We start from the raw sequence: 22,947 nt of genomic DNA on the forward strand, positions 1-22,947 counted from the left end.
TGTGGACGGTGTTTGGCAATTGTAACGCACCAAAGTGAAACAGTCAAAAAAGGTCTACTTCACAATTAAAAGCCTACCACAGGCTCCACGCTCCATCCACGGTTCGCGAAGGTGGGCAAGAGGAGAGAGAGAACGGTCACGGTACACGAGCGAGAGAGAGAGAGAGTTGATTTGAAAACAAAGCCGAGACAGGAGCCACTTTAACACTTTGTATTCCTTTATTGTAATGACACTTGATGTATGTTTGACATTGGATTTTTGCAGCATTTTGTTTCTTTTTTTTACAAAAAAAAATTCACAAATGACAATTCTTTTTTCCTGAAACTTTTTTTTTATATATCAAAGACAACATTTTATTTACTTTTTTTTTCTTAAAAATCTAGAATCTCAAGTTTATTTGCACTTAAACCATCCCCTGTAATGCAGACACGTACATAACAGTTTGCCCTCCCCTCCCTGTTTGGAAGCTGCAGCGAACCATTTGTCAAAGATACAGTTTATCATACTGAAGAAACAAATTTCCTGTACGGAGCTGGTAAATAGTTGGAAAAGAAAAAAAAAAAAGCACCTCTTTTACAAGCCATGGCTTAATTTATTTTTTTATTTAAAAAAAAAAGAAATTATCGAAAGACCAGTGTAACTACCGACGGGCTCAGTCTCGCTACTAAAATTTTAATCGCGCTGAAGCTGTTGCTGTGGCCCAGGTGTTAAGGCAGCCACAGATCCTCCTCGGGAGCACTGTTCACTGTCTTTGTTCACGGGGGTGGGGGGAAGAAGCGATTGCCAAGCCTGTGATGGATATGGAAAGGGGGCGCGGAGGTCAGAACGGGAGGGGGGGGTCGGGTCGGTGGAGGAGGCAAAACACACGCCCCTGCAGCCAAGCTTGAACTGAAACACCTAGTGGAGTGATACAAGCTATTCAGCTACTTGTACGGGAAGTTAAGAGTTAACAAATGGGGAGGGGGAAATAAAGTTGTTTACAGGCAGTTTATCATCAGGATCAGTGGAACTGGGCATATTGTTGATGGGGGTGGGGGTTGGGAGATGGGGAAGGTTCTCTGCTCCCAAGTTAAGCTTCTACGAGTGTAGAAGTCAGCACACAAAAAAGGGATTCAGGCAATTCCTTTACCCAAAAAAAGGCAACGGCATGCACGTGCACGGAGACCCTTCCTTCCTTTGAACTAACTGAAAAAAAAACAACAAAGTGCAACGAGGATCCTTAGAGTCCAAGCACTCGAGCTGCAGACTGAGAAAGGACACACCTGTGAACGCACACTAACATTCCTAACCTCGGCTTCAGTCAATAAATTCTAAAAAGGGTTAGAAATGTCGCCATCAGGTTTCGGAAGTGAATTACAGGTGAATGTTTGGCGGGAGGGAGGTGGGGCCAAATTCAAGTCCCGGCAAAAAACAAAAACCAAAATCATTAAGTGCCTTATGATAATAAAATGGAAAGTTCTACACAAGAAATTTTTTAAAAAATGCCTCCCTTTCGCCACAAAATAAAAATCCCACGATCCTGGGTTTCCCTGGATCTTTAACACCGGCCAATGATCGGTTATAACTGCGCCAAGGAGCTCCGGATCAGAACCACGTTGTCTCCTCCCCCGGATCTGCTCCCAGTGTCCCCCTCACATTTAATACTGATCCTCCGAAACTTGGCTGCAGGTCGAGTATGCCATGGTGGTGGCTCCCCTTCCCATCATAGGTTACCATATTGGGGGGGAGGAGGGGGGGTAGGTTCTATATCAGAGGAACCCCAAGGCCCCGGTGAGAGGGTCAGAGCGAAGCAAATTCTCTCATTTTATGCGAAACACATATTGGCTCTGGCCCAGGTTTTGAACTGGTCTACCAATCAATCAATCTGGGGGCGGGGGGAAAGAGAGGAGATGGGGAATCAAATCTCCTTGGTTGAGAATGGTCAACTCTCCCCGGATCCATGGACCCTAAACACTGGTAAGGCCATGAGCTTTCCCGCCCGCTTTACTTTTAATTTTTTTTCCTCCCCCGCTAGCAGGGAAAAAGTAACACATAATGCAAGTCAGCGTTGGATCTACCTCCCCCCACCACCCGCCCCCCACACCCCTCCCGCCCATAACCAGCACACTGGCCTTTCGAACAGGAGCACAGGAGAGCCAAGAAGGATTTAAAAAAAAAAAAAAGAGAGAGCAGTCAGGAGGTTACTGTGCTGAAATAAAGCAAGTGAGCGGCCCGTGGAAGTCAGGAAACCTCTTAACTCTAGAAAGTAAATTACAACAGCATCATTTCCATACTGTACCGCAGGAATATTTACAGTGCGTCGCCAGAAATGCATGGCAAAGGGTTACTGCATTCATCCGACACTGCCACTCATCAGTCTAGCTCATTGGTCCAGATGAGGGGGAGGTGGTTAACATGCACTTTATTCTGTATCTTTACAGATTGACGTCAGTTTACAAAATGGGGGTGGTGGGGTTGGGGGGCAGGCGCACTGGGGGTGGGGGGGCAAGTGCACTGGAGGGGACTTTTAGTCTCCCTGAAGCAGTAAAACTCCTCCAGTACACACACACAAACACACAAAGGGTCTTGTTCATTTCTAAGCAGCTGGACTTTCAGAAGTTAAATTTATATAAAATATAAAATAGCAGAACTTTAAAACCAGGTGCAGCGACCCCAGCATTGTTGAAATTATTACTTTTAAAAGGAGCTCATAGTTTAAAACATGTTAACTTCAGAATGTTTCGCTTGTATCGTTAAGACTCACCATTCCTCTCTCTCCCCTCCCACCACACACATACACACACACACACACACACAGGCAAGAAAGTCTAAACTTGAGGGGGTTTTATTTATTTATTGAAAAAGTCACTAAGAGTCATATCTAGGATATTCATCCCACTCCATTATCTGTTTCTGGGTCAGACCAAACCCCAGTCTGAAAGACTTGAATATTGGTGTGGGGAGGCAAAAAGAGAAGACAAATCACATTGAAACAATTCTGTTGGATTCTAAAGGACTTGGCAATCGCAATCGGGGCAAAAATACAAACCACAGCCTGCTCAGGTACTCAGCACCGACAGGGATGCATTTAAAAGCAAGTCCTGACTACAGCAGCTCAGTGCTCAGACCTCTTGACTTCACTCTTTGACTAAACAAAACAGCCATGTCATACTACTACACATACTAAGGGTTCAATATTTTAGCTCAGGATTTGCTGGGAGGTGAGGGATGCCAGAACAAACTAGAGATATTTGTCGAGGTATCGGACACCTTAGCGGAGAGGAGAGAGAGGGAGGGAGGGATGGAAAAACTAATTACCTGCCTCCCCACAAACGAGGGGTTTGAGAGCCAGAAACAGCCGGGAGTCATCTCTGCCTGGGCTCTCTCTTCCCGCTGCTCCAACAAAGAGGAAGATAGATCAACACCAACGTCGGCAATTCTTTTCCTTTTGGAATATCGTTACAAGTGGTCATTCCAGACCACTGGCCACAAATGCTAGGATTCTAAAGCTTGATGTTGCTCGCATCCTGTAAGTACCAGTTTTTAATTGGACAATGGAAACAGTCATCAAAACAGAGCAAGGGTCTGTAGACAGCCCACCGTCAATCATGCCCCAAAATACACGGCCAACTGTGCTGGCAGGATGAAGATGGCTGGATTTGGTTGCACCTACGAGCCAATTGGTTTCAGGTACTGGTCGGTTTACGGTCTCCAGCAAGACTTTTTTTGGCGAGAGATGGGTGAAAAGAACGAAGTGGCAAATGACCCTGTAGGCAAGTGGCTGGCATGCTGGATAGCAATGTCCCATATAGTCAAAAGAAAAAAACAATGCAAAAAAGGTGTAGGTTTATCTTGGTAGTTTCACCTGTGGTGTCTCTTCACATTTAATCTATTTTCCTCTCCCCGCCAATCCACGACAGATGTACTGCCCACTCAAACAATAAGAGTTTGACAGAGAAAAAGGGTGAGGTTCTCCTGGAGGCAATGCCAGCAATGCTGGCTCACTATAAATTCAAGCGCAGAAGTTATCCTTTCAAAAAGGGTCACACGCGCCCTTCCCCACCCAAGGAGGTGCCTAAAGCCAGCAAAAGCAGTTTTTCTTTTGTAACCCTAAAATGCTTTTCCTTTTTTTTTCTTTAAAACATTCGTTGAGCCTTTTATACGAAGCAGATCGAGATAACATCTTGTCAATTTAAAACAACCCAAAAGAAAAGGCAGTGTTCGTGATGACAGACCACGTGTCCTGTGCAAGGTCTTCCATTGGCTTCGACAAGAGACAGAGAGAGAGAGGAGATGGTCAGGGAAGAGCCATCGACGGACAAAAGAAACAGAAATAGCAGCCAGGAGCTGGCTTTGGAAGGTCTTAGTTCGCACTAGATGGACGACCCTTGTGAAAGAGGTAAACCGGACGCTGGAACCCTGCAGGAGAAGAATAATCAGCTTCGTTGGACACTGAACAACAACAACAACAAAAAAAATCAACGAAGGGAAAAAACAGAATCTGAAATAGAAAATGTCCAGAATCTGTACAGGGAAGACAACAACCTAAAAAGTTAGCTCCTGTTACTTCATTTATCTTAAACCGACAGAACTCTGGTGATGCCAGCACAATGTTAATCTTAATAACCCTGAGGGTGGGACAACTGCTTGGGAGACACGAGTTCAAATCCCATCACAGCAGCTGGGGAAATTTTAAATTTAATGAATCTAATACATCTGGATAAAATGTTTAGGGTCTTCAGGGATACTACCAAATGGTGGTTAAAAGCATATTTGGCTCACTGATGTCCTTCCTTCTGGGAAGGAAATCTGCCGTCCTGATCTGGGTCTGGCCTACACGTGACTCCAGGCCCACAGCAATGTGGTTGCCTCTTAACTGTCCCTCTGAAATGGCCGAGCGAGCCTCACTCAGTTCAAGGGGCAATTAGGGACGGGCAACAAACGCTGGCCTCACCAGCGACGCCCACATCCCAAGAACGAATAAAACAAAACAAAACCGATGGTGATGATTTTTCAATGTCTGGAGCTGCACAGAAAGCATGCCAATACGTTGGAGAAATAGCAAACAGTAACACTCCACTCCTGTGGTTGATCTCCCAGACCCTCATCTCTGCAAAAGTGCATTTAGTTATCTCTAACCAATGACTCTTCAAACTTCCAGCTTGTCTTTCCCTACATTACATTGGTAACTGCACTTCAGAAAGTACTTGCTTAGCTACAGAGCACGACGGGACATTTGGAGTTGGTGAAAGGTGCTGTATAGTTGCAAGTCCTTCCTTATATCTCTAATAACCTCCCCTGCCATCCCTCCTCACCTCAAGTTCAACTAACCTCCCCATTTCTTACTTTCAAAGAGTTGAATGGGTGTTTAGATCATCAGACAGCTGGTCTAGATTAATGGTAATAGGGAATGGTGGGTAGTGGTTAGGGAAGTCGATGAGAAATCCTGAGGTCACAGTTCAAACCCCATTCTGGCAAATCTGTGAAATGGAATTCAATAATCTAAATCTGAAAAATCTACAGAAGCTTGAATGTTGTAACTAATGTCCTTCAGGTAAAGCAACCTGCCATTCCAACGCATTATGTAATATCCTCCTGAGCTGGCAAAGCAAGCCCTCACTTTTGCACACTAAACTGAGTCTGCCCTCCACTGGCCCAATTAACCAAACTATCCAAATGCTTCTAACTTGGCTTACATTGCTAATTATTTAATAGGCCTTTTTTTTTGGTATTTGCAAGCTTGGTGAAAGCTGTTTTAGGATATTGGGAGATCAAAATTGATCAAGTCTTGCCGAATGGGAGGGATTCAAACATCAATACAAAAAGGTCAAATACCGCAGAGGCTGAAAACCTGAAATATAAAGAGAGAGAGAGAGAGAGGGAGAGAAAGAAAGCTGGAAAACTCAAGCAGGTCAGGCAGCATCCGCGGAGAGAGAGTGTTAACATTTCAGGTTGATGGTCCTTCCATCAGAGCTCACATTTCTAACTCCGTTTCTCTTTCCACTATGCTGCCTGACCTGCTGAGTATTTCCTCAGCATTTCTATTTTTATTAAAGTGATGCATTAGGTTCAGCTCTTGCTTTATATAAAAAACTTCCAATAATTTGCAATGTGGCTTCTGGCTTCCAATTGGCAGAGGAAAAAAAAAAATGCACCTCATTGTCAAAGAGAGATCAAAATCCATTGACTGTTGATGTGTACCTTCATGAGGCTTTGCACAGCTACACCATAACCTAGTCTGGAGAGGGGGGAGGAGGGAGAGGAATCACAAGATGATTCTTCAGTCCATCTGATTTCATCCTTGCAGGATATCAACATTGTCACCTCCCTATTACAGCATCTAACTATTTCCTTAAATAGATTCACCCTTTTGAAAACACCGCTCGCCATCGATAGGAAGCTTTCCTTTCGTAACTTCAAACCCACTACTTGTTGCCCAGGAGATCTGAAAAATGCTCACGTTCGCTATCCTACCAAGTATCTCATGCTTCTGTGAGGATCCAAAGCGGCCGGGGAGGAAGCGCTTTCCGGTCGGAACAACCTTTTAATTTTTTTTATTTCGCCACCATGGTTTTCTCACTTCTGATGTTCAACCTAATATTCCCCCCAATCAGAATTCCACAGCCCCAGGAGGCCGTTCAGCCCATCGCGCTGGCTCTCTCAAAGGCCATTCTACAGCGCGGGCCCGCACCACCTTCAGCTGAGCAGCAAGGTACAAAACACGGTGTGACTCACAGGATCAAAGCTACTCCGCCTTTGAAAGCCATCCCTTACCTTTAGACGTGCTCTGAGGTGTTCCCACCAGCTCATAACTAGAGAATCCAACCTCGGGGGACATCAGGTAAGACGTAAACTGTTCTGGTTTGAAGATGATCTTATAGTAGTTCTTGTAGATTGTCTCCTGGCGAAAACCAAAAAAAAAAAGGTCTTTTAGGATCGAGCACAAGTGGCCGGAATCGGACAACTTTAAACACTCGAGGTCAGAGAGGATCAAGAGATGGAGCAACCTTGGCACTGGGACAAAACTCAGTCTATAACCCGATTAATCTTTATCTGGTGAGGAAGGAGACTAAATAAAAGTGCCAGTTTGGGAGTGTCACTATCCAGGTTCTCTACATGAACTCACCACAAAATCTCAAAAGGCCACACACACACATAACCAGTTATCGGTACGGGGCACCCGAGATCCAGGACTGAGGCAGGCTGAAATCCAACCAACCGTTAGTTAAATTCGAGCCTTTAACACATGCAGCATTTAGCAATTAAGATCGTCCAGGGAAGCTGCTGGGACGGAGAACACTTCATGGCTATCGCCCTCTCGTTTACTGAGGTATTAAATGTCTTGTCTGCAACGGCTTGCAAATTTAAAAACACAACAGGTATGTATCACTGTTCAACAGTTTCAGAGCTCTGTAAACATACCGTGATTTTTTTAAACCGCAGATTTTTACCAATTTGCCATAAATAGCTGCACAAGCAAGACTTGGAGTTAACACTTGTGTAGTGCAAGTTACTGCATGGATTGCACGGCATCTTAACCAGCACTTGTGAATTATTTTAACTGAGGTTAAGCCCAGCAGCTTTCGAATTCTGTGACGAGGGGAGTCACTCCAGGGAACACACAGCCACTCCAGGGAATCCCAACACCAACATCTGAAAGGCTGCTAATTATCAGAATAAACAGGGCAAACATTGGACAGCAAGTATGAGCATAGAGCGCAGAAATAAGGTGCCAAGTTTAACAAATACAAGAAATGGACCTTGCACACCGGCCAACGATTCCATTACGGACGGCCGACACCCCTCACGATACACAAAGGTCAGTCTGAAAACCTATCGTTAAGCTCATGCCAAGTAAAACCTGCACTTGTAGTAACAGGAGACGTAGTCTGCATCCTCCCCGGACTGAGGTTCACTGCTATTGGATTCACTACTGGACCCGGGCTACAGTCAACACACAGTCTCTCGTGGAAACGGTTTTCAAACCCTAACTGGTGTCATACCACGGACACCTCTAGGTGCAGCCGAACCTATCTGCTACGGAGGACGATGAACTGGCACAAAGGGGACATCATTATTTGGGGGGGGGTTAAAGAGCACGAGCTTTTAATACCAATATTTGATATTTCTACCCCAGTGTTTTGTACGAACGGCCCTAGAGAATGAATCGGGGGCTAGATAAGATCTCTTATGGGCACCAAGCACAAGTATTGACAATTCAGGAATGATTTCACAACATTTGGGGATCAGTCGATTTCACCAGGAAACTTTCTAATAACCAAAATCCAGAGTCAGGTTCACCCCCCCACCCGTCAAACTTCTGTTTTCTCCCTCACAGCGCTGTCTTCTGCTGGAGTGGTTCGGCAATCAGCTGTAGCTGTCCAACACGTCAGTTCTTCGCTACAGCACACCAGGCCATCGGGAAGGATACCGAACAGCGGGTGGGCGTCCCGGCTGAGCCCAACATCACTCTGTGGTGACCGAGAAGCAACTAGGAGCAGCAATCCTTGTTGTTCACCGCCAGCCTACGCTGAGGCACACCAAGTGGCCAGAGGTTAGGGTGAATCAAACACAGGAAATCCTGGCTCTGTATGGCTCAGAGACAAGGTGATGCATCCTTCACCTTCCGGACTGCGCTCACTTTCTATCGAAGCAAATCATTTCAGAAGTCAAGTTCCTCGAGTACAGCTTATATATGTGGCCAGATAGCTGGAACAATCAAGTCTTCCATGCAACCCTTCACATCACAATATTACTGAAGGGCAAGTAAATAACCAGATTACACATTCCTCCTCTCCCCCTCTAGCCACTCTCCCCATCCCAACCAGCACAGCATTAAACCTACTCATCAATATCCTGGGGGGGTTACCATTGACCAGGAACTGGACTGGACCAGCCATATAAATACTGTGGCTACAAGAGCAGATCAGTGGCTAGGTATTCTGTGGAAAGTAACTCACCTCCTGACTCCCCAAAGCCTGTCAACCATCTACAAGGCACAAGTCAGGAATGTGATGGAATACTCCCCACTTGCCTGGATGAGTGCAGATCCAACAACAGTCACTCCATCCACAAATATTCACTCCCTCCACCACAGACACACAGTAGCAGCAGTGTGTGTACCATCTACAAGATACACTGCAGGGACTCACCAAGGCTCCTTCCAAACCCGCAACCTCTAATATCTAGAAGGACAAGGGCAGCAGACACATGGGGAACACCACCACCTGCAAGTTCCCCTCCAAGTCACTCACCATCCTGACTTGGAAATATAATCGGCTGTTCCTTCGCTGGGTCAAAATCCTGGGACTCCCTCCCTAACAGCGCCGTGGGTGTACCTACACCACAGGGACTGCAGCGGCTCAAGAAGGCAGCTCACCACCACCTTCTCAAGGGGTAACTAGGGATGGGCAACAAACGTTGGCCCAGACAGCAAAGCCCACATCCCGCGAAATAATATATTTTTTTTTAAAAAAAAAGACTCAATTACTGTAAGTTTCCGTCGTTTCCCATACGAAGACCAGGGCTGTGGTTCAAGGATGAAAATCCCACCGGGCCGCAGATGCCTGTAGATGCGTTTGAACATACGTTTTAGCCCTTCATCCCCCCAGTTGAGATGAATCCATTTCGTCAGGCTTAAGCACAGAATGACATCATACTCGGGTCTCTGTGTCGCCAGCAACTCATCCTTCTCCAGTACATAGTTTCCCTGTCGAGAGAGAGAGAGAGGGGGAGAGAAAAAAAATAACAGTTTGAGTACCCGGGACACAATGCAGCTGGAATCAGCCACTAAATCCAACTGATCTGTGCTCCACTCAGCACAACTGATTTACACTTTAGAAGTTGGCAACAACCAAATGTGCCACTGGGTCCTTCCCTTTACTAAGAACCTGAGGAGCAGTTAGACAGCGAAGTCTGGGCAGCAGATAGCTAGACAGTGAACAGCTCCCAGAACCAGTTTAACAGCAGGACCAGCAAAGGCTTCCCTGTGTTTCAGTGGCTGAAATCACTGCCACTGAGACAAGGAAAAGATGAAAATTTGATCTAGAGAAAAGAGTTGGCCCTGGACAGGGAGGTGGGCAGGACTGATTTGATAGAATTTTGCACTCAGCATCCACGGACTAGGGAGAGGGGCCACTAGCTCAGTTCTGACCACCATCCGATAGTCCCCGCTGGAAAGCGTGAATGGCAAATCAGTCAGACAGCATGCCAATAATTACTACTCCAAAAAGATACGTTTGCCAGCCTCGCCTAATTGTCCAGAGTTTGAAGGTTGTGGGTTCAAGTCTTCTTTCCCCCCCTATCCCCGGTATTGAGTGTATCATCTTGGCACTGCAGCACTATTGAAGGAGTCCTCCATTCTAAAAATGTGCTGTAAACCCGTGCCCCATCTTATTCTGGGAGACAGTAAATAGTGCCATGGTACTATTTAAAGAGCTGAGAACCTCCTGGTGCTCTTGCCAACATTCTTCCCTTCAGCCTACGCAATCAGAAAAAGATTAAGTAGTCACTCGTCTCACTTGTTTTGTTAGTGGAGCCCTTGGCTGCTGTGTTTACCAACATGGGAAGCGGTGTCTGGGACGATGTCGGAGACACAGTTGAGGCACTATATAAAACGTTACTTCAGAAAGCAAAACGTGTCGATCATTTCATCGGCAATGACTTTGTACGCATTAACATTTCAGGCTTGTCCAAGCAGGCAGACTACAGAAAAGCAAGACCAGTTATCCAGTTAGGGCCAGATCAGGAATCCAGCTTCAGGAAGAGCGCAGAGCACAAGAAATTAGGAGCTACAGGGGGAAATAGGGAAAACAGAAAGAAGCAGGAAAGGGTTGGAACTTCTCGGAGATCACAAGTGACTTTACAAAGTTGCAGGTCAACAGGGTCAGGATTGAAAGCGCACACTTCAGTGAGATTGGCAGAAGCTACTCGCACCTGCCAGTGGTTGAGTGTTTAGTGATGAACTGAGCTACACAGACAACCTAACCATAAATGTGGTCACAAATTATGATCCTCAGGTCTGTGCCCAGAACTGAGAACCATCGCAACTGGCCCTCAGACCACAGGGTAAAACCAGCAGGACTTCTGTACCTAGTCCACCATCCAGCAACTCCTGCTCAAAACTGTGCCCGAGATCACCATTTTAAAAGGTACAATATCCCACTCTCCACCATCACCACCACCCCACCCTCCCCGACCCTTCCGTCCCCCCCCGCCCAGTTCACAAAGTAATGCTAAAGATTCCAATATGCTTCGCATCCTAAGACCCAGTGGGAAGGAGTCAACACATTTAGGATGTTCAAAGTGCCAGGCTACACACACAAGCTTCTCCCCCCCCACCCCCACTCCCCTCATCTTTCCCCCCTCACGAGCAAGCTCCCCCACCAGCTGGGGGTCAAAGCCAATTACGCCCCCTGTAAGGTGAGGAAGTGACCAGAGGGTAGCAGAGAAGAACATTTTTGTAGTGACATTCAAACACCTCTTGTAAAAAAGTGTTTGTTAAAAAGGACTGACAGCACTGTGGGTGTTTCTACAACACACCGACTGCAGTGGCTCCAGGCAGCAGCTCACCTCACCACCACCTCCTCGAAGGTGATTAGGGTCGGACAATGAATGCTGGCCTAGCCACTGACACCCAATAATATAACAAAAAATAAAAAAATCACAACAGCTCACTCCAGATCAGCTCATCTCTGCTAAAGCCAGCTCACAAAATAAAAAGCAGAGTTTGCAGCCCAGGATTCACCTTGGAACTGAACTCCTCCAAGTCAGCCATTTGCAGAGCCTGTCACCATTTCAAATGGAAGGAGCAGAAATGTTTTTTTTAAAAAAAAAATCAGGTTACAAATACAGCAACACAGCAACCAGGTCTCAAAGCACTGCGAAAACACTTTAGCCCATAATTTGTTCACAGGATGAGGTGGGGGGGGAACATCGCTGGTTAATGTCCATCCCCAGTTACCTAGGAGATGGTGATAAGCAGTGAGCCACCATCTTGAATACCACAGGGTGGCTTGCCACAACTACTTCAGAGGGGCAGTTCAGAGTCAGCCACATGGCTGCGTGGGCCTGGAGTCACATGTAGGCCAGACCGGGTAAGGATGGCAGATTTCCCTCCCTAAAAAAAAGGGGACTTATGTGAACCAGGTGGGTTTTTAATGACAATCCAGTATCGCCATTACCGATGCTAGTTTAATCCCAAATTTTATTTCGTTGATTTAAAATGTAATTGAATTTAAATTCGCCAGCTTCCTTGGTGGAATTTGAACTCCCGTCTCAGGATCATTAATCCGGGCTTCTGGGTTGTTGGCCTGGCAAAATAAGCAGGATGCTACAACGCTGCTAGGACAGGGCAGTACCTGCCGCACAAGTCACCAGGAATCCATCACGCAGAGGCAAATGGACTGCTACTTGTAGCCGAGTGCGAATCTAGAGGGCAGAGCGAATTCCAACACCGCGATTTTTCCCAAATAGGGAGTCACCTCGGACCACTGGGAACTGAAATTCCCATCTTTTGGATTTAGTAACTTCGAACCGAGCAGTTTGGCTGTCCTGCATTTCCCAAGCTTTTCTGTGTCCACACCAGTGTTTTCTGCCATTTTAGCAGCTCCCCACCCTCCCCAACTCCCCTTCAAAACGTTAGGTCGTCAGGTGCAAAAAGCCACTTAACTACATCGATCATGCTATTTCTCGAGTTAACTTTGCTCTCCCACCTGCACTCTGTGGTGGTGCGGGTGATGGGGGAAGGGAAAAGAGAGGGGTGTGCATGCATTGGCTTCAGAGGCCAGAAAGCTTTTCAATTCAGCCCCAAAAAAAAAAATGACGAAAAGAGAATTGAAAGCTGGAGGAGCGGCATTATTTTTCCTCACTCCAGCACACTGCAGAGGGCACCTCCTTGTGGGCTACTCTACAAACCTGTATCGTCATTGCACTGTGCTGGGCGACAGGGTTTCCAGTGTCAGGAAACCTCCACGATGCAGAGGAGGACACAACAGGGGCAAACCGCAGCCCCAAACTCAACGCTACACTGCAGACGAGGCTTTCAAAGCATTTCAGATCAATCCAGCTGAACAGCAGGTCGAGGGCACGGAAGTTGGATAGATGCACAGCAGGTTAAAAAAAAAAGGGGAAAATAAATTAACATCAAGCACGGTTCTTCTGGATACACCATTTTTAAAAAAAAGTGACTGGAGAGCACACCGAAACCACACAGAGAGGAGGGAGTGACAAGAAATTCAGCAATAGCTCTGAAGGCACTGAACCACACTGCAAGCTTCTCCACATGCAGGCAGATGTGAATTCGAGCCCAGTTTGTCTAAAATGGCTGTGGGGCAAGGCTACTGTGCCTGGAAAGCCAATAGGTTTCGGGTCTCATGTCTCTCTTAGCAACCACAACGAGGAGGGGGAAATAAAGGGGGATTTTTTTTTTTGTCCTTCCTACCTCATGGATTAGTTTGTGCTTCACGGACACATATTCCATTGTGCCAAACTATTTCATTCCCTCCAAGCTCAAAGCAAATATATATATATATATTAAAAAAATCACCCACTGTCGATCTGGCTACAAAGTTCGGGAAAGGCAGATTATCAACAGCACGTTCCACCTTCCGCCCACTACATTCAATGGCCATTTGGATATTTACAGCCACCTGGCTCAATGTGGAATAGTTTAGTTTACCCATTGGCCACCTGAGCCCACCCCCCTCCCCTCTCCTCGCCTCCCACCCCCCCCTCCCCTCTCCTCGCCTCCCACCCCCCCCTCCCCTCCCCTCTCCTCCCACCCCCCCCCTCCCCTCCCCTCGCCTCCCACCCCCCCCTCCCCTCCCCTCGCCTCCCACCCCCCCCTCGCCTCCCACCCCCCCTCCCCTCCCCACCCCCCCACCCCCCCTCCCCTCCCCTCGCCTCCCACCCCCCCTCCCCTCCCACCCCCCCTCCCCTCCCCTCGCCTCCCACCCCCCCCTCCCCTCCCCTCCCACCCCCCCCTCCCCTCTCCTCGCCTCCCACCCCCCCCTCCCCTCTCCTCGCCTCCCACCCCCCCCTCCCCTCTCCTCGCCTCCCACCCCCCCCTCCCCTCTCCTCGCCTCCCACCCCCCCCTCCCCTCTCCTCGCCTCCCACCCCCCCCTCCCCTCTCCTCGCCTCCCACCCCCCCTCCCCTCTCCTCGCCTCCCACCCCCCCCTCCCCTCTCCTCGCCTCCCACCCCCCCCTCCCCTCTCCTCGCCTCCCACCCCCCCCTCCCCTCTCCTCGCCTCCCACCCCCCCCCTCCCCTCTCCTCGCCTCCCACCCCCCCCTCCCCTCTCCTCGCCTCCCACCCCCCCCTCCCCTCTCCTCGCCTCCCACCCCCCCTCCCCTCTCCTCGCCTCCCACCCCCCCCTCCCCTCTCCTCGCCTCTCCTCGCCTCCCACCCCCCCCTCCACCCCCCCCTCCCTCCCCCCCCTCCCTCCCCTCTCCTCGCCTCCCACCCCCCCCTCCCTCCCCTCTCCTCGCCTCCCACCCCCCCCTCCCTCCCCTCTCCTCGCTCCACCCCCCCCTCCCTCCCTCTCGCCTCCCACCCCCCCCTCCCTCCCCTCTCCTCGCCTCCCACCCCCCCTCCCTCCCTCTCCTCGCCTCCCACCCCCCCCTCCCCTCTCCTCGCCTCCCACCCCCCCTCCCCTCTCCTCTCCTCGCCTCCCACCCCCCCTCCCCAGTGCACCCACCTGGACGAAAGTGACGTTATTGGGGAACTCTGGCACGCGGCAGTCGACCATTACGGGCGGCGCGGCGATCGGGCCCTTGCACTTGCTCAGCGAGAGGGGGAAGCGCCTCTTCACCTGCCCGTTGCCCTGCGAGGGCAGCACGTCCTGCGACAGGAAGTGGCGGATGTTCTGCCGGGCCGAGTGGACCAGGCCACCGTCAATGTCGACGCCCACGATGCGCGAGGGCTTCAAGTCTTTGGCGCTGAGGGTCAGGTGGCCAGAGTTGCAGCCCAGGTCCAGGATGTCCTTGCCCCGGAACCAGTCGGGCTTAAAGACGCCGAGCCGGGGGTCCTCGCAGCGGCCTGGGTTGCGGTAGCCGTAGTACTTGGTGTAGTTGCCATACTGGAACCGCTTGTGTTTGCTCTGGAAGTTGGGTTGAGCCTTGCTCTCCCGGTGCAGGCTGGAGTGGCGCTGGTAGTGGTGCTGCTGCTGGTGTTGGTGATGATGATGATGGTGGTGGTGGTGGTGGGACGCCTTCCCCCTCGGCTTCTCCGGCGTCTGCTTTTTAGCATCGGCGCCCGGCAGCCTGGGCTCTTCCTCCGCGCCCGCTGTGGCCTTGCCCGGCTCCGATTTGCTGGAGGTCCTGCGGCGTTTGCGGTGCCGGGTGCCGGCCGAAGCGTGCTCCGAGCCGCGGAGGACGGGCGACACGATCTCGTCCCTGCAGTTGATGACGGTGTTGAGCTCGTAAGGCTGGGGCCCCTCGGGCTCCGGCGGCACCTCAGTGGCGCCCGCCCCTGCTCTGGCCGCCGGCGGAATCTGGCTAGTGGCGCAATCCTGGGCGCTGGGCTCGAGCGCGGCCGCTTGGCTCTTCTCCGCCAGCTCAGCAGCAGCAGCGGCGGCGGGGGCAGACTGGGGCAGCTGGCTGGGCGGTGGTGGTAGTGCCGGTGGCGCCTCTTGCGGCCCAGCTTGAGGGGGGAGGGCAGGACCTCGGAGTCATTGTTGAGGTTGAGCGGGTCGGTGATGTCCTTGGGGATGAGGATCTCCACCGGGTCGCGGTTCCTGCAGGGCAGGGGCGAGGACTTGGGGGTCTCGGCGTTGAGGGCCTTGTTGACGTCCTCGTCCAGCAGGCTGTTGAGGTTCAGCGGGTCGAAGATGTTGCCCCCCAAGAGGAAGTTGCTGGGCAGCACCGGGTCGCAGTCGGAGTTGGCCCTGCGGCGCCGCTTGAAGCCGGGGTGCTTGAAGCCTACGTTCAGGCTGTTCCGCCTCTTGAAGGCCCTCTGCTGCTGGAAGGGCTGGAGGCCGTTCTTCGGCCGGCTCAGCTCCGCCGCGTTCTCGTCCTCACCCAGCTCGTCTTTGGGGCCGGGGGACAAGGCGGCCTCCTCGCTGACGGGGGTCAGGGCCCTGCCCTGGCGTTGCAGCTCCTCCACCTTGACCTCGATGGCCGACAGGTACTCGGGCTTCAGGAGGGTCACCTCCCTGATGGGGTCTTCCTTGACCGACGTCGCCATCAGCTTCTTCATCCGGCAACATGGGTCAGGCCTCGGGCGAGGTGGGGGGGGGTCACGAGCGGCCCTCACCGGAGGGTAGTTTTGGAGGAGGGGGTGGGGTGGGCGTCCCTCCTCCTCCTGCTGCTGCTTCTGGTGTTGCGGCGGCGGCGGCTGCTCCAATGCAGCAGCCCATGCACCAGTCCTTTCCCCCCCACCACCACCACCAACCCTCCCCCACTTGCAAACCCAAGTCCACGACGTTGCCGTTACGTCCACTAACGGAATCCCACGTCGCCCGTGACGTCACCGCGTCTCATCAGCATAAATGAATTATTCATATTCTGGGACCTCGCGAACAATCAATTCACCGCCCCCCCCCTCCTCCACGGGTTTTGTTTATCGAGTCCCTTTTTTTTTAACCCCCCCTCCTCCTTTCCTTCCACTTGACAGTTTTTCCAACACCCAGAGAAAAAAAAATAAACCCCAAAATGGCAACTTTAAAGGTTCGATTGTCAAGTTTGTGGAACTTAAGCGGTGCAGAAATAAATCCTGCACCGACAGTCCAAGCTTATTAATTCGGAAGACTCCCCCCCCGCCCACCTTTTTCTTTTTTAAAAAAAAATTAAAAATACTTTTTCCTTCCCTCTCACCCCCCCCCCCCAACCACCTCCTCCTCACACACTCACTCCTCCCTCCCTCCCTCTGCCCTAAGACCCTTTCGCTTACTAACGCGCACTCGCTCTGTCGCCTCAGAGTGCGCTTGCGTCTCCTTTTATACCCTGCCCGGACCCACGCCTCGGCTGATCGACGGGCGCCTCCGCCAATCGGCGGCCGGCCAGCTCGGTGGGGTGGGGAGGGGGACCGGCCCAGGCGGCGCGCGGCCCCCGCCCTCGGCCAACCGGCGTCGAGCGGGTGGGCGGGGCCACCTCCCTCGCAAAGGGAGGGAGAGAGAAGGGGGGAGGGGAAGATAGGCGCCTGGACAGAAAAGGTTTATTTTTATTATTATTATAATATTTAATTATTTACTTCCGCCGTCTCTTTTCATTCACCGAGCCGTAGGGGTTTTCCCCGAAAGGGGCGGAGAGGATTCGACGGTCCCGCCGATGGAAGGGGGGGGAGGGGGAAGGGGAGGGGGAAGGGAAACCGTTTCGCGATTTATTGCCCGTATTTTCAATCAGGCACCGGCGCGGCCGCCTATTCCCCCGTCCACGCGACGGCGAAAATAAACCCCGACTTAAAACTCGGAATCGGGCGGCAAAACTCGGCGTTTGCTTCCCAGAGGGAGCTTCCCGAGCCCGTTGGGCAGGGGTGGGGGGGGCCGCCGGCATTTCAGGGGCGATTTTTCGCCCCCGTCCTGTTCGCTTTTCATATCTTTGTTGGTGTGCGCCAATTCAACTTCCGGCGGAGGGGGAACCACGTGACCTTTCCCTCCGCTCCCTCTCCCCACACTCAACCTGTGGCGGGCGCGGTGCCTGATGGGAGTTGTAGTTCTTTCCTCCAGGAAGGAGCCTCTGCAGCAAAGCAATCCCCAACTTTCAGCAGGGCACCTGCAATATGCTCTCTCCACCAGCCTCTCCTCCAAGCATTGGACAGTCTCCTACCAGAGACGGGGCCCCAAGCAGATCTATTCCTGGGTTTAAAAGGAAAAAACAAAGTGCTGGAAAAACTCAGCTCTGGCAGCACCTGTGGAGGGGGTGGAAACCAGAGTTAATGCTTTGGAACCTGATCAGAGAGCTCCTCACTACTGTAATGAAGGGGGAGAAAGTGGCACAGTGCCTAGTGCCCTAGTGATCCAGAGGCACAGACTAATACTCGGGGGATGTGGGTTCAAACCCCGCCATGCCAGCTGGTGGAATTTGAATTCAATTAATACTAATGGCATCAAAAAAAATGGAGATAGCACAAGAAAGTGGTGTTGAGGTAGATGATCAGCCATGATCTAATTGAATGGCAGAGTGGGCTGAATGGCCTACTCCTGTTCCATTTGTTACAACTGCTCCCCCCCCCCCCCCCCACCTCCAATTTGTTTGATCCCAGGCAAGATACCCCAAATTGTTAACTTTCTGAACAGGACCCCCATTTTGTTATGCTCCCAGGTGAGGAGGAATGAGCCGCCTCCCCTTCTTTATTCAACCCCCTTAGTTGGCCACAACAAGGTTTAAAAGGGACCCCTTCCCTCATGGATCCCTTTACCCAGTCCAAATGTATTTATGTTTTAGAAGGAGCCAATTTAACTAGGTTTTCTTGAGTCAACGAAAGAGTGAGTTAAATTACTAAAATCCCAAGAAATAATAATAAAAACATAACACACATAGACATAGATCAGAAATGAGAAGTTGAGCGCAAAATTTAAAAAAAATATACGAATCAGTCTTTGGCTTGCTTGTGAGGAGTAGATGGCGAAACGTTGTGGCCGTTAAGTTGGGTGATTTCGGTAGAGCTGACTTTGGCAGTTGAGCAATTTGGAGACATTTGGTCCTGCAGGTTAGCTGAAGGAGTTGGCCTGTTTTCCTTTTGACTGTGGCTTTGCTGACTTGCCTCTGGCCACAGAGAGGGAAAGATAGACTTTTTTCATGCAAGCTGCAGGAATGTCTGGTTGATGTTCTTCTACTGTAACATACACAGCATACACTAGCACACTAGAACTAGAACACACATATCAGATTGGAAGCTATCTTTTCTTGTGTATTCCTGGAAGTGAAAACAAAAATGTCTTTCATCCAGAATCTGCTTTCTTTCAACTCAGACCATTTCCACACCCTGAGACGTAAGTCAACAGGGGATGGTTTCTGCTGAGATGTGGTAATCAGTCTCCATTGTCTCCACAACCAACAGAAGATTACAGTTCAGTCTTTTGCATTGCATCTCTCCCTTTCAAGTGTCTCTGACTGAAGTAGGCCTTGACACCTTTTTAGGTGCGACATTCCATGGTCTCTCTGGGCTAGTCGGTCAAGTGTAATCCACATAGGAATTTTCCAGCAAGAGGTTACTTTACACTCTCAGCCAGCTTTTGCTTGTATGTCTTTTTTTAAAAAAAACATGTCTTGCTTAAAAGTTCAATACGCCCATAAGTAATTTGAGCTGTGATCCACTGTCATGACACTTTGTAGTAAAAAAATATCTTTGATATGTTGGAATAGGGAACCGAAGACAAGTCATGAGGGACTCGAAGCGTTAACTCGGTTTCTCTCTCCACGGTCGCTGCCAGACTTGCTGAGTTTTTCCAGCACTTTCTGTTTTCGTTGCAGATCTGTAGTATTTTGCTTTGGTTATACCTGTTCCCAGACCTGAGGTGACAAATCCAATCCCTGCCAATCGCTGTACGATCCAGCTTCTTAAGGCTTAAAGCCGGGACCCAGCAGCACAAGCTGGTTGGAGCTGTACCCTGGGGAGAAAGTCTCCTGCTGCCGACAACGAGGCAGCAGCTCCGTGGTCACCACCGCCCTCTCCAGTGCAACCAGGGATGGGCTAATAAATGCCAGCCCTGCCAACGAAGCCCACGCCCCGTGAACGAATGGGGAAAAAAAACCTCCGCAGAGCCGAATTCAAATATTGCGACCCCCCCACAACCCGACGCAGTCGCTACGTCGCAAGAGTGGTATCATTGGTGACGGGTGGTGTAAGACCCACCTCCCTACCCGGACCATTTAAAAATATTCAGCTGTTTAAGGGCGAAGGCAGCAAGTTGTTGGTGCCGTAAACAGAAGGAAGAACACTTTGCTGGAAGAAGAGTTCTTTTGTCGAAGCTTTTTGTCTTGCACTCATCAGGACAATTTACGAGAAAATGCCAATGTCAGGGGGAACAACCTTGTACGAGGAGAGAGTGCTGATTGGTTTGCCAACAAAATATGTCGTTTCCCCCTGACATTATTTTCCTGCAAATTGTCCTGATGAGTACCAGACGAAAAACTTCGACAAAAAAAGTCTCTTTTTTTCAGCAAGGATAGGGCACTCTTTCTTTCTGAGTGTCGGCCATGGCTCATTTGGTAGCACTTTTGTCACTCAGGTACAAGATTCCAGGTTCAAGTCCCCAAATGCAAGGCTGGTACTTCAGCGCAGTACCGAGGGAGTGCTGCGCTGTTGTAAGTGCTGTCTTAACCGATGAGATGTTAAACTGATGGCCCGTCTGCCGCCTTGGGTGCACGCAGAAGATCCCACAGCAGTGTTTTGATGGAATGCAGGGGAATTCTCCCTGGTGTGTTGGCCGATATTTAGCCCTCAAACACAGAAAAACCCCCAGATCTGGTCGTTATCTCATTCGCTGTGCCCGAATGGGAAGCCAGTTTTGCCATGTTACAACAGCGACTCTGCTCCAAACAGTACTTCATTGTCTGTAAAGCGCTTTGGAATGTGAAAAGGGCTATTTAAATGCAAGTCTTTCTCTTTGAATTCATTCACAGGATGTCAGCAGCACTGGCAAGGCTAGTCCCCTTGAGAATGTAGGTGGTGAGAGCTGCCTACTCAAACCTCTGTAGTATGTATGGTGAAGGTACCCACCGATTGTGCCTTTTTATTATAGCAGTTTGGTACTTGCTCAACCACCTTGCACACCTTTCCTCAGATATCAGGAGAATTAAGTCCTGCAGCGCGGACAGAAGCCATTCAGCCCATCGTGCTTGTGTTGCCTCTTTAAAAAGAGCTAGCTGAAGAAGTCACGCTCCCATTGCTTTACCCAAATAGCCCTGACATCATTCCTTCGCAAATATTTATAGACCATAAGAGCACAAGACGTAGGAGCAGAAGTGGGCCATTCAGCCCATCGAGTCTGCTCCACCATTCAATGAGATCATGGCTGATCTGATAATCCTCAACTCCACTTTCCTGCCTTTTCCCCATAGCCCTTGATTCCCTTACTGATTAAAAATGTATCTCAGCCTTGAATATACTTCCCAGCCTCTACAGCCCTATGCGGTAAAGAATTCCACAGATTCACTACCCTCTGAGAGAAGAAATTCCACCTCATCTCTGTTTTAAATGGGCGACCCCTTACTCTGAGATTATGTCCTCTGGTCCTAGACTCTCCCACAAGGGGAAACAACCTCTCAGTATCTACCCTGTCAAGCCTCCGAAGAAGGCTTACATGTTTCAATAAGGTCGCCTCTCATTCTTCTAAACTCCAATTCACTTCTAAAAGTTCCTATTGAATCTGCTTCCACCGCCATTTCAGGCAGCACATGCCAGATCACAACAACTCGCTGGGTTAAAAAGACAATTTCCTCGTCTCCCCACACTGGTTGTTCCACCAATTATCTTAAATCTGTGTCCCCTGGTTACTGACCCTCCTGCCAGTGGAAACAGATTCCCCTTTTTTAATAAGACAATGTATTCATTCACTGGATGTGGCATCGCTCAGGGCTAGTACTTGTTGCCCATCCCTTGCTGCTGTTGCGAATGCGCTGGCAAGATGCCCGCAGGTCCACATGGTGAAAGTTCTCCAGTTTCAGATGTCAATCCATCCATCACAGCCATGAAACCTGGAAGTTGAATTCCCCAACCACACGACTCTCTGTGTAAAGAGGTTTGCCCTGCTGGCCGGTGCAGACACGATGGGCCAAATGGCCTCTCTCTGCCCCGTAAAAATCCTGTGATTCTGTTTTTGAACCTCTTGAATCTAAGGCCCTCCTGTTCTCGACCTCCACACAACCACAGTGTAGCCCTGCTTCCATCTACCCTGCCTGGTCCTTTCATAATTGTAAATGCTTCTATCTTACCATTGTGTCACCTGCGTTGTTCTAATGAAGAATTGCCCAATCTGTCCAGCCTTTCCACGTGGCTATATTTCCTCGCAGCAGGTCATGCCCTAGTGAATCTGTGTGCACCTTTCTAAAACCTCAACATCCTTCCTTTAGTGTGCACACAGTATGATTGTCTCTCCCCCTCTCCAATGGCCTGGAGTCTCCAGGAATCAAAGATCAATCTCCAGTTTACTGCTGTGTGCCACCCTGGAGAAAAGCCATTGGGACTTTAAAAAAGATTTTTAAAAAAAAATTTACTTTGAACATTTCTCTTTACCAGATATAAAAATATTGAAAATGTCGGGGGTGGAGGGGGGGAAGTGTTTGGTTGACAGTCAAGCATCATCCCATTGGGTAACGAGTCTTTTTTGCTTTCCAATTGGCGTAGGAGCCAACCCAGCTCGTACCAGGCCCGTCGCCTTTTCCCTCAAGTCCTGCAAACCTTCTCTTTTCAAGTATTTCACAGAATCACACAGCGCAGAAGAGGCCCTTCGCCCCATCGAGTCTGCACCAACACGTGAGAGATACCTATCCAATTCCCTTTTGGAAGCCACAATCAAATCCACCATACTGAGCTCTGAAGAAGAGTCAGACGGACTCGAAACATTATTCTAAATTTTTTTCTTTTTACTCATCACAGTGAAGGGTCATTGATCCCGAGTAGAGCCATAGAGTTAAACAGCACAGAAACAGGCCCTTTGGCCCATCGTGTCCGTGCCAGCCATCAAGCACCTATCTATTCTAATCCCATTTTCCAGCACTTGGCCCGTCGCCCTGTCAGCTATGGCATTTCAACTGCTCATCTAAATACTTCTTAATTGTTGTGAGGTTTCCTGCCTCTACCACCCCCTCAGGCAATGTGCTCCAGATTCCAACCACCCTCCAGGTGAAAAAATATTTTCCTCCAATCCCCTTTAAACCCCCTGCCCCTTACATTAAATCTATGCCCCCTGGTTATTGACACCTCCAAGCTCTGCTCTCTCTCTCTCTCTCTCTCTCCACAGATGCTGCCAGAGGCGCTGAGCTTTTCTTCCCAGCGTTTTCTGTTTTTATTTCAGATTTCCAGCATCC

At 49.9% G+C, this 22,947-nt stretch overlaps 1 protein-coding gene and 1 long non-coding RNA gene across 3 annotated transcripts in view; one reads left to right on the forward strand and one right to left on the reverse strand.

Annotated features, from left to right (window-relative positions):
- LOC144671836 (uncharacterized) overlaps positions 1-22,947 on the forward strand; it is a 220,503-nt gene that overhangs the window by 31,872 nt on the left and 165,684 nt on the right. The window lies entirely within an intron of this gene.
- On the reverse strand, positions 197-16,254 carry LOC144671808 (7SK snRNA methylphosphate capping enzyme-like). Its single transcript, XM_078533854.1, is given in 5 exon segments — positions 197-4,398; positions 6,754-6,880; positions 9,470-9,688; positions 14,676-15,583; positions 15,586-16,254. Coding segments are annotated over 5 exon segments (1,899 nt in total). The 5' UTR covers positions 16,175-16,254; the 3' UTR covers positions 197-4,342.

Source organism: Cetorhinus maximus, chromosome 34, assembly GCF_964194155.1.
Source record: "Cetorhinus maximus chromosome 34, sCetMax3.hap1.1, whole genome shotgun sequence".
NCBI lineage: Eukaryota > Metazoa > Chordata > Chondrichthyes > Lamniformes > Cetorhinidae > Cetorhinus > Cetorhinus maximus.